Source organism: Schistocerca serialis, chromosome 9, assembly GCF_023864345.2.
Source record: "Schistocerca serialis cubense isolate TAMUIC-IGC-003099 chromosome 9, iqSchSeri2.2, whole genome shotgun sequence".
Taxonomy (NCBI): domain Eukaryota; kingdom Metazoa; phylum Arthropoda; class Insecta; order Orthoptera; family Acrididae; genus Schistocerca; species Schistocerca serialis.
The window spans coordinates 208543232-208555304 of record NC_064646.1 but is presented as its reverse complement, the minus strand read 5'-3'; the positions used below and the strand labels follow the sequence as shown (position 1 = coordinate 208555304).

The window sequence follows — 12073 nt, the reverse complement described above, 5'->3', positions numbered from 1 at the left end:
ATTATTTTTTTATTTTTTAATATTTTTTGTGTTTTTTCTTTTTTTCTTAATTTATATCTAAAAATTCCTCTATGGAGTAGAAGGAGTTGTCATTCAGAAATTCTTTTAATTTCTTCTTAAATACTTGTTGGTTATCTGTCAGACTTTTGATACTATTTGGTAAGTGACCAAAGACTTTAGTGCCAGTATAATTCACCCCTTTCTGTGCCATTCTGTCGATTCCTTCGTGTTGCGTCACTTGTTATCATAGGTGTATGAATCAATATTGAGGATTAGTTTCTCTTACTCCAACACACATTTCATGTCAGGCAATTTTGAGAATTACACTACTGGCCGTTAAAATTGCTACACCAAGAAGAAATGCAGAAGATAAACGGGTATTCACTGGGCAAATATATCATAATAGAACTGACATGTGATTACATTTTCACGCAATTTGGGTGCATAGATCCTGAGAAATCAGTACCCAGAACAACCACCTCTGGCCGTAATAACGGCCTTGATACGCCTGTGCATTGAGTAAAACAGAACTTGGATGGCATGTACAGGTACAGCTGCCCATGCAGCTTCAAATTGATACCATAGTTCATCAAGAGTAGTGACTGGCGTATTGTGACGAGCCAGTTGCTCGGTCACTATTGACCAGACGTTTTCAATTGGTGAGAGATCTGGAGAATGCGCTGGCCAGGACAGCAGTCGAACGTTTACTGTATCCAGAAAGTATACAGGACCTGCAACATGCGGTCGTGTAATATCCTGCTGAAATGTAGGGTTTCTCAAGGAACGAATGAAGGTTAGAGACACGGGTCGTAACACATCTGAAATGTAACGTCCACTGTTCAATGCGAACAAGAGGTGACCGAGACGTGTAACCAATGGTACACCATACTAACACGCCGGGGGATAAGCCAGTATGGCGGTGACGAATACACGCTTCCAATTTGCGTTCACCGCGATGTCGCCAAACACGGATGTGACCATCATGTTGCTGTAAACAGAACCTGGATTCATCCGAAAAAATGACGTTTTGCCATTCGTGCACCCATGTTCGTCGTTGAGTACACCATCGGGGGCGCTCCTGTCTGTGATGCAGCGTCAAGGGTAACCGCAGCCATCGTCTTCGAGCTGATAGTCAATGCTGCTGCAAACGTCGCCGAACTATTCGTGCAGATGGTTGTTGACTTGCAAACGTCCCCATCTGTTGACTCAAGGATCGATACGTGGCTGCACGATCCGTTACAGCTATGCGGATACCTGTCATCTCGACTGCTAGTGATACGAGGCTGTTGGGATCCAGCACGGCGTTCCGTATTACCCTGCTGAACCCACCGATTCCTTATTCTGATAACAGTCATTGTATTTCGGCCAACGAGAGCAGCAATGTCGCGATACGATAAACCGCAATCGCGATAGGCTACAATCCGACCTTTATCAAAGTCAGAAACGTGATGGTACGCATTTCTTCTCCTTACACGGGGCATCACAACAACGTTTCACCAGGCAACGCCTGTCAACAGCTGTTTGCGTACGAGAAATCGGTTGGAAACTTTCCTGATGTCAGCACGTTGTGGGTGTCGCCACCGGCGCCAACCTTGCGTGAATGCTCTGAAAAACTAATCATTTGCATATCACAGTTCTTCCTGTCAGTTAAATTTCGCGTCTGTAGCATTTCACCTTCGTGGTGTAGCAATTTTAATGGCCAGTAGTGTATATTCCAATACTTTGAATATCATTGCCTGCTACGTGATTTATACTGCCCATACGGCACCCACCTTTCCTTAAAATCTCCAACCTTGTTGTCCAATATAACCCAGAGACGTTGCAATTTTATCTCCTCCCGCTATGCCGCTATGCCATCAGCTTGAATTAGCGTATGAATAGGCACCTGGCTGATTCCACGTGTGTACTGCCATTTGCAAAAAATTTGGGGATGAGGGTAGCATGAACTGTAGTGACACATTAAAAGCACTGTCTTTGCTGGAGACTTACTTAAATTCTCGTACAAATAACGATATAATGGTTAATCTAATGTAACATTAATAGGATTCAGTACAATTTTTGTGAATGTGTGGTCGCTCCACATATAGTTTCAGCGACTGGTGAAAGTAACTTTCAATTTATTGAACAGTGGCTAACATCTTGAAGAATGTTTGGCTAATAGTGCATTTACGTTCCCATTATGGTATTACTTGAATAAAATATGTCTCGAAAGTAGGGGTCGAAAGGATAGTTTCCATGCAGATGGTTCAACCGGTTTCTAGTATCAAGCGTAAGGCAGAAGGAAAATGTATAGGGGCAGTAGAAAGATTTCAGTTCATTGTTTGGTAGTAGTAAAATGATATGAATGCCCATATACTTTACCATAACAAGTACTGGACGAAAGAAACTTAAAAATATCACAAATTCGTAAATTTCTTTTCAGATACTAAACAGAATCTACGATGGTCAGTTCCTGTCTGTTTTACGATTTCTAATGGAGAGGATTTCTCTACCAGATTCTGTTACAACCAGCTACTCAGCTCTACGCGTCTAGAAATAATTACTTTGACTATGACACAATAAACACATTTCGAGACAAGATACAGAAAAGGGAGGAGGGTTGGGAGGAGACTGCCAGCATCAGTATCAAGGAGATTAGTGGGAGAATGTCAGGATTCATCTGTATTCGTTCGAGTCACTGAGATTTTCTGGATTTATTCATACCAACGTTACCAAGTAACTGGTAATGTTAGGCTCCACTAGTGACTCGAAAGTTTTTCGTTCCGAGTTGCTAATGTAATAGAAGAATTGTATGATGTTATAGTCCCATTTCATACTATAAAATACGGTGTTTGAGGAAAATGTTTACAGTCGCAATTATTTAAATGCGGAGTTTAAAACTAACATCTTAATTTTTATGATGCACATGACTTTATCAAATGACTGACCCCCGTACAGTCCTTGTAGTATTGTATCATTCATGAATGCGTTCCTATACAGAGAGGTTGAGACGTTGTGATTCGTATATGCTGACTAACAGGGTATTGAAAAAAATTTTATTAGTAGATTTTCCACAGACAAAGTCGTAGCAAATATCGTGTACTCGCATCAACAAGTTTGGCAGAGAACAAACAACACAGTCTACGGCGCCTACTGAGGAACTTACCACTTGCAACAACAAGGGAGCTTTCTTCTCTTAGAAAATCGACAAAGATATAGGACAGTAGTAAATTTCATAGAGTGACACCGTCGATATAATCATTACGCGCAAAACCAAAACAGTACAAAGAGGCGAGAAAGCGTGCGCAATACAGCAATTATCACGATCTGTATCATCAGCGGAAAGTATGGAAAATATGTTTTCCCCAGTAACACAAAGTTTGGTCCGAGGCAGTTGTTATGTGGTGAAACTGATGACAATTTCCACAATAAGTAGTGGGAACAACAAAGGACATTGTCAAATTAACACCTTTCAGCAGTTAGATTTCCAACCTTATTTTATTTGGCAACCAGTTTCAGCGTTATATTACGCCACCTTCAGGCCCCAGAGTGACGTGTGGGAGCAATCTACAACGGTTGTGATAGAGACAGGGGCCAGTAATACTGGAATTACTACATACTTGCTACAGAGATCACTTCAAGTATTTCCTGCCGACCTTTTGATCAAAACCGAGGTAGATTCCTACTGAACGTCGGTCAGGGGCCTGAAGATGGCGTAGTATAACGCTGAAACTTGTTGCCAAATAAAGTAAGGTTGGAAATTGGACCTGAAAGGTGTTTAATTTGACATCCTCCATCGAACAGCCGAGTTCCACAACCGTCTCTGAAAAGGACATACACGACAAACAATACTACCTGTCATGACACAGCCACACACCAAATGCACCGTAACACCCACGGTAAATGAGTTAGCTATTCTCACTGAAGAAATTATTTCCTGAACACGACTGTAAGGTTACTGAAATAGCCTACATCCTCACATGACTGCTCATTTCCGAACTAACCTGAAAGCGTGTTGCAATACTCTGCTCGTGCAACTCCGTGATACAGTGTACTCAAAGAACGCATGGATGTTGGTGGAAGGTATGACTAAACTGTGTTTATAATGATCAATAATTGCCAGATTTTTGTGAAATATCTGAATTTGCTCCTTAGTAACATTGTAACACGGGTGTTGCAGTAATAAAGTAAAGAAAAACGATGACAGGAATGTCTTGTGTTTCTTTACTAAATAGTGTAACAGAAAAAAATAATTGTCAAAAATTTGCATCATTCGAACCCTTATGTAAGTAAATAAACTAGTAAATAATTGTGAAGTCATCGATTTTAATGTGCGTCACTAATGCATTAGCGACATGTTGTAATAAACTTACGAATGTTGATTGAAACAGTCCTAGACATATAATAAGAACGCTGCAACCGAACGACGTCATAGCGACGGGATTCATTGTGATCTGGAGATGAGGCACGAAACTGTAACAGAAGAAAATAAAACTGTTGTTAAGCAGAATCCTGGTCTCCCTCCTATGTGATCATCATGTAACTATCAAAGGCTCTTTTGTTCGAAGTTAACTTCTGTATGAAGACAGATAGCCATAAAGTAATATATCACAAGTAATAATATGGGATCCGTTGTGTTATTCTTACGAAGTAGTTTGTTTCCTGGTCATATACAAAGCTGAAAAATATGCAGCACGGTCAAGAAATGTGTGCAATGTCACAAGGGAAAAATATGAGCATACCGACGAGTTATAGTGTTAGTGATATATAGTGTTTATAGTGTTAGTAATTGACGGAAAGTCATCAAGTAAAACAGATGTGATTCCTGGTGTTATAGGCCCTCTGCTGTTCCTTACCTATATAAACGATTTGGGAGACAATATGAGCAGCCCCCTTGGGTGGTTTGCAGATGACGTTGTCGTTTATCGACTAATAAAGTCATCAGAAGATCAAAACAAATTGCAAAACAATTTAGAAAAGATATCTGTACAGTGCGAAAATTGGCAATTGACGCTAAATAACGATAAGTGTGAAGTCATCCACATGAGTACTACATGGAATCCGTTAAACTTCGGTTTCAAGGAATTGCAACTAACAACAAATTAAATTGGAAGGAACACATAGAAAATGTTGTGGGGAAGGCTAACTAAAGACTGCGTTTTATTGGAAGGACACAGAAAATGGAACAGATCTACTGAGGAGACTGCCTACACTATACTTGTCCATTCTCTTATAGAACACTTCTGCGCAGAATGGGATTCTTACCAGACCGAACTGACGGATTACATCGAAAAAGTTTAAAGAAGGGCAGCACGTTTTGTGTTATTGCGAAATAGGGAAGACAGTGTCACTGAAATGGTACAGGATTTAGGGTGAACATCATTAAAACAAGGGGTTTTTCGTTGAGGCGGAAGCTTCTCATGAAATTTCTATCACCAGGTTTATCCTCCGAACGCGAAAATATTTTTTTTGATACCGACCTATATAAGGAGAAACGATCACCATGATAAAATAAGGAAAATCAGGGCTCGTACTGAAAGATATAGTTGTTCGTTCTTTCCGTGCGCTATACGAGATTGGAACAATAGGGACTTGAGATGGTGGTTCCATGTACCCTATGCCAGGAACTTAAATATGATTTGCAGAGTATCCCTGTAGATGTAGATGTATTTGTCACGCTTGAAGGGCCGGCCGCTGGTGGCCGAGCGGTTCTGGCGCTTGAGTCTGGAACCGCGCGACCGCTACGGTCGTAGGTTCGAATCCTGCTTCGGGCATGGATGTGTGTTATGTCGTTAGGTTAGTTAGGTCTAAGTAGTTCTAAGTTCTAGGGGACATGACCTGAGATGTTAAGTCCCATAGTGCCCAGAGCCATTTGAACCATTTTTGAACGCTTGAAGGTCTCTCGGGCATGCAGCCGGGTTGACTGGTCGTTGTAGAACGTTAATCGCTGATTAGACAGTGCTCAGGCAGAGTGTTTGTGCATCCTCTGTTTTGAGTCTAAATGCAGTCATCGTTCTGAGATTGGAGGTGAATAGTGACTGCAACATTTATTCTGGGCTGCAACCATCCTCTACTGACGAGTAAGTACTGCTTAGGAACACCTTCACACATTTGAACGAGATCGCCTTGTGGTCGTGCGGGAAGCTGGTTCACGTATCAACGGGTTGTGGCACTCGTCGCAGCAACGTATAAATAGTGTCGATGATCTCAGCAGTGGCCGATGAAACATTCCCACACCCGTAGACCAGGCACTGAATGTCCACCTAGAAGAGATGCATGACAATATATAGACGCGTTATGCGAGCAGCGGACACCGAGCAAACAGCATCCAGGGGACAAATCCGAGCACTTGTTATACCTGCCGTGTCACTGTTAGCCGACTGCTCACCGGAGAATTACTAGTGCCTGTGCCGTTAGGGCAGTGGGTGTTAGTGGGCTATGGGAGCAGACGACCTACGCGAGTGTTCTTACTGACGGCCCGACATCGCCTGCAGAGATTCTCCTGGGCTCGTGACCATGTCGATTGGACCCTATACGACTAAGAACCGTGGCCTAGTCAGATGAGTCCCGATTTCAGTCTGTAAGAGCTGTTGGTTGGTTTAGAGTGTGGTGCAGACCCCACGAAGCCATCGCCCAAGGTTGTCAACAAGTCACTCTGCAAGCTAATGTTAGCTCCATAATGGCGTGGACTGCGTTTACTTGAAATGGACTGTGTCTTCTGGTCCAATAGAACCTCCTGGACACCATTTTCAGCTATTCATGGACTTCCTGTTCCGAAATGACAATAGAGTTTTTATGAACATGCCACATGTCACCGGGTCACAGTTGTCCGAGAATGGTTTGAAGCACATTATGAACAATTCGACCGAATGCTTCGGCCACCCAGATCGCCCTACATGAATCCCATCGGTCATTTGCGGGACATAATCGAAAAGTCAGTTAGAGCATAAAATCATGCACTGGTAAAATTTTCACAATTATGGACGGCACTGGAGACAGCATGACTCAGTATTTCTGCAGGGGACTTACAACGACTTCTTGAGTTATGTCATGTCGAGATGCTAAACTACGCCTGGCAAAAGTAAGTCCGAGACGACGTTAGGAGGTATCCCACGACTTTTGGCACTTCAGTGCAGTGTCATGAAAGAGTCGACTAGAGAGTGGTGTCGAACTCTGTTGTCTTCAGTAATGAGAGCAGATTCTGCCTGTATGTGACTAATGGACGCGCACTTGTGTGGGGTAGGTCTGGTGAGCGATCTTCTCGACAATGCATTCGTCCACGACACATACGGCCCTCCCCACACTTCGTGCGATTTGGGCCGCTCTCTATTACAACTCGAGGTCACGTTTGGCGTTTGGTGTTACAGTGGAGTAAAATAGTCAATTCCCCGTATATTGCTCAGGTTATCACTATGCTACTGTCATTTTTTTCTACAAGCTGATATGCTTGTTCGGCAGGATAATGCCCGTCCGCATATGGCTGCCAGGACACAACGAGCTTTACGTGGTGTGCAGTAACTGCCGTGGCTAGCTTGTTCACCAGATAGATCTCGCGCCCACTGAAACGTATCGGACATGGTGAAACAGGAATTTACTAGTTATCCAGAGCCTGCAAGAATCGTTGCGGAATAGCAGCAATAGGTGCTAGTAGCTTGATGCTTGCGACAGTCTATTGCAATTTGCCAATCAACACCTTTAAAATCATTTGCATGCGATAATAAGTGCCTGCAATGCCGTCAGACTGGGGAGGGATGTTTCATTGTGTAATTATGCGTTAGTTAGGTCCACATTTCTGTGACATTTGTGCTTCATTTTGTCTGAGGTTGTTATCATATGTGCCTACAATGATGATCTATCTGTACCATGCCTTGTAAACAAAATGATCTTGTCACTTCAGGTGTTCCTTTTTTCTAGCTGTGTAGTAATAGATAGATTTGGAGCTTGGTAGGTCATTTATTATTGCATTGATATTGGAACAGTAACACATTATGTGCTCTTGTTCGGTACACTCTGGAACCGCGCGACCGCTACGGTCGCAGGTTCGAATCCTGCCTCGGGCATGGATGTGTATGATGTCCTTAGATTAGTTAGGTTTAGGTAGTTCTAAGTTCTAGGGGATTGATGACATCAGCAATTTAGTCCCATAGTACTCAGAGCCATTTGAACCATTTTTTGTGCTCCTGTTTGTTTTAGCCACTTCCCAAGGGAATTCCTAGAGCCCTGAAAAGGAATGTGCCAGATGTATTTCAATCGGCACCCTTCGACGCAAATGAGTAAATGAGCTGCTTTCTTTGTTTAGTGCAACATCGTTCCCTGTCTTCTCCATTACGATTATGAACACATTGTCTACAGCAGGCAACTCTGAGGTCGATAAACATTAACATCTTTTAAGAAATAGAAACGGGAAAGTTGTCGTTACGAGCGTAGTCAAAGACATACTGGGAAAGAGTAAATGATGAAAGATTATAATATAATTTTCCGATGGCTCTGGTTTCAATAGCGAAGAATGCGATCGCATCGGGAGAAAGACAATCAGAAAAACTGGCAGAAAATTCGATAGAGGAATCAGTGCAGTTTTTATCAGGAGAGGTTTATTTAGTTTACATTGACATATATTGTACAGCGCACTATTTAATATGTTCACCAACACTGAGAAGCAAACTTTCAATGAAAAAATTAAATATATTGTGGGTACGAGTACCTAACATGGTATAAATATTCACAGGAGAACTTTACCGAAAAATTGTTTCATTCCTTCTCTGTAGTCAATTACCACCACAATAGGAAACTTCAATACCTCTATGATTATGAATAAACATGTATTCATCTACTGTTGTTACATTCGAGAAAGAGTGTGTCATATACATAAAGAACTGATTCAACGATTAATGTTTGTTATAGAAAAGAGCGCTTGAGGCTGGGGATACCCATTCTAGTTGTATCGGAATTCAATCAGCTGTAGAATGAAATACTTTACAAATTGGCCTCAAGATGTCTTGTATAATATGGACAAAATATTTACAGACAAAATGTTTACAGTATAGAGTAAGTATTTTAACTAATACTAGTACGTGACAATGTTACTTCTGTACAGGATTTATTTGCAACTTTGGGTCAGAAACCATATGAAAAGCTTGTGAACTCGTCGCGGGGTAGGTTGTGCTGAGAAATAACTGTTACGGAAAAAGATCGATACGTTGCACCATTTCCGATTTAAATAGCATTTAAATTATCCAATCAGGCCGTTGCACATGCAGAGTCAAGCGGTCCGCCCCAGACGATTTCACCAAACGTGTTCGCAGTTTGGTTTCCTAAAACCGAACAAGACAGCGGTACAGGAATGGGACATGGGACGGTAGAACCTATCGAATCGACCCAAAGTCTGAGCAGCGTAGTGCGTTGTCGTTCACTATGAGAACAACTGACACACTATGGGAACAACTGACACTAACTGTACCCGTAAATTAAATCTGTTTCGAATTTGTCAAAGGAAACTATTTTTTTCTTTTCGCTAACGACAGTTTATGACATACATACGGTAAAATAAAGTTTTATTTTGTTAGTGAGAATAGTTGAGGAATTGTTTCAGAAGTGATGGTCAATATTCAGATACTAGCAGTAATGGTCAATTGAAACAAATAATTGAAGTAAACAAGGGCTCTAAAACGCACGTCTTAAGAGCTATGAGCATTTTCTTCATTTTCGATACAAATCTACTGTAAACTCTTTGCTTTCCATATTTTGGGATGGGGTAGTACAGACCAAAGCAAGGAAAAAATGTCCAGTAAATATGTGCTCTAAAATGCATACCTTAAGAGCGATGAGCACTTGTTCATCTTCGCTAGTTTGAAACAGCTCTCCTAATGAACAAGTGCTCATGACTTTTGAGATATACATTTTAGAGCACATGGTCACTGGATTTTTTTTCTTGTTTTGGACGTACTACGACTTCCTAAAATTTGGACGCAAAGAGCTTTCCGTACAAGAGATTTGTTTCACACTATCGAAGATCAAGGATTGCTCATACCTCTTAAGGCATGCGTTTTAGAGCCCATGTTTGCTTGACGATTTTGTTTCGAATAATCATTCCCGTCATATCCCTGAATATTAACCATCACTTCCGAAACACCCTGTATACAACATCTCATTATTCATGGGTAAATGGAAGTTTGCCAACAAAAGCTGGGAAATCAGGTGAATGAGAGACACAAAGCCTAGTTTGATCTTCATTTTTATGTAAAATGGTATAATGGCAACCAACACAAACTAGCTTCACTTAATCATATTATTCATCTACTTATTTCAAATACTACTTTTTTAATTTTTGACAAGCAGAAGCTGAACTCACTTTTGAAGATCTGTCAGTGATGTTCAGAAAATTTGATAAAAGCCTAACCCTTACTTCAGATTACCAACTGATAAAAACGTAATTTTGTCTAGCATAGAGAAAAATATTCATCCTATTACTTACTGTTACTAGCCTAAGACGTGGTTCTGATATCTTGTGCAGTTTGTTGAATGATTGTATGCATCAGAACAGTACATACGATTTGCAACGTGCTGCAGTACGTACCTGAGAATTTTTTGATGGCTTTCGACGCAAAGACACAAATCACTGTACATTGTGTCACTGAACCTCGCTCCTGGCCTCTTCTTAGAATACTCGAATGTCTCGTTGTAGCCGTCATTCTTGAGAGCCAAAATTCGTCTTGCGAGGATATCCAGTTGCGCAGCCAGCAGGATCATGATCGACGCCAGGAGACAGTCAATACCGAAACTCATCTGCGTCATCCACAAGCCTGCCGCGCACTGGGCGAAGTACGAGAGGCCGTAGAAGTTGGTGTTGTTGTCCCAGGCGTGCTGGGCGAAGGGCAGGAGCCTCTGCTCTGGGTATACGATCCTGGGCATGGGGAACCACACGAAGCACTGAGAGAACATGAAGAGCAGCAGCGCCAGGGACAGGCGGAAGGCTCGCCTCTGGGAACTGCGAAAGATGGCCGCCAATGGTGGATGCCTGTCGCAGACGTCGCTTTGGACAGAGAGCAGAGCGGCCACGTGGCGGGCAAGTGAGTTGTAGAGCCGCCTGTCGTACACGAAGAACATCATCTGGATCAGGCCGTTCAAGTTGGAAACAGATGACATCATCACTAGCGTCACCTCGTCCATGTCTCCCCAGGCAAAGTAAATGGTCAGCAAGCACTCTGTCAGGTTCCAGAGGCCCAGAATGAAACCATAAAATGTGTACAGATTGAACAGTCTTGACTCACACAGCGGCCAGAGGCCGAAAAGGTACAGGTGGCGAATGTTGGGCTTCAGTACGGACTGACCACTCTCAGTCCAGGTCAGATTCCTTTCAAGATTCTTTTCCTGCACGTGGTCCATGCCAGAGAGAATTGGCTACTGTGTTCCCGAGAAGCCCCTAAGTACTCCTGCCTGTGGCTGTCCTCCGCTACAAGTGGATAGACCTACTGAACGATTCTGCACCTCACTCGTTCTTCGGAAAGAAAGGTTGAAAGCTGCCTCTCTGTCTGTATTTATATATATGAATGCAGGTGGTACCAATTACCCTTGTGCTATTAAAATTGAAATAATCGACTAATTTCGTCGATGACTTATTCACATTGTTTGGCACGTAATTACTTCCTACTTATATAAGATAAACAAACGAAGAACGTCAATTACAATAAATAATGGAGACCTTCGCTTCCCTCATGAGGCAATAAATAAACTGTTAAAACCTTTAATTTAAAATTGTGCTCCACCCTGAAGCGTGACTGTCTGTCCATCTTTTAGAAGAAGGCGTTTAACACACACACACACACACACACACACACACACACACACACACACACACACACACAGAGAGAGAAGAAGGTAGTTCGATTTTGTTTTGAAAAGTGCACTGAGATCGTGATAAACTTTAGGAGGCACATGAAGTGAAATAAAGAGGCTTGCGGCAGGTCTTAGAGCCATTATTTAAAATGTCAGTCTGAATCACAGATTTCGGAACAGTATTTCGCAACAGATAAACTTAACGTTACTCGTGAGTATGATTGTTGGTTAAAAGTATGACTTGAGAGACACTGTCGGATTA

The 12073-nt window shown here is 42.0% G+C and overlaps 1 protein-coding gene across 1 annotated transcript in view; it reads right to left on the bottom strand.

Annotated features, from left to right (window-relative positions):
• Nucleotides 1-11436, bottom strand: part of LOC126419806 (odorant receptor Or2-like) — a 45942-nt gene extending 34506 nt beyond the window's left edge. Inside the window, exons 1-2 of the mRNA XM_050086990.1 lie at nt 10553-11436; nt 4353-4452 (exon numbers count right to left, since the gene is read on the bottom strand). Of these exons, the coding sequence (XP_049942947.1) occupies nt 4353-4452; nt 10553-11361 (909 nt within the window). The 5' untranslated portion in view covers nt 11362-11436. The remainder of the gene's footprint in view (nt 1-4352; nt 4453-10552) is intronic.
• Nucleotides 11437-12073: the final 637 nt, after the last annotated feature.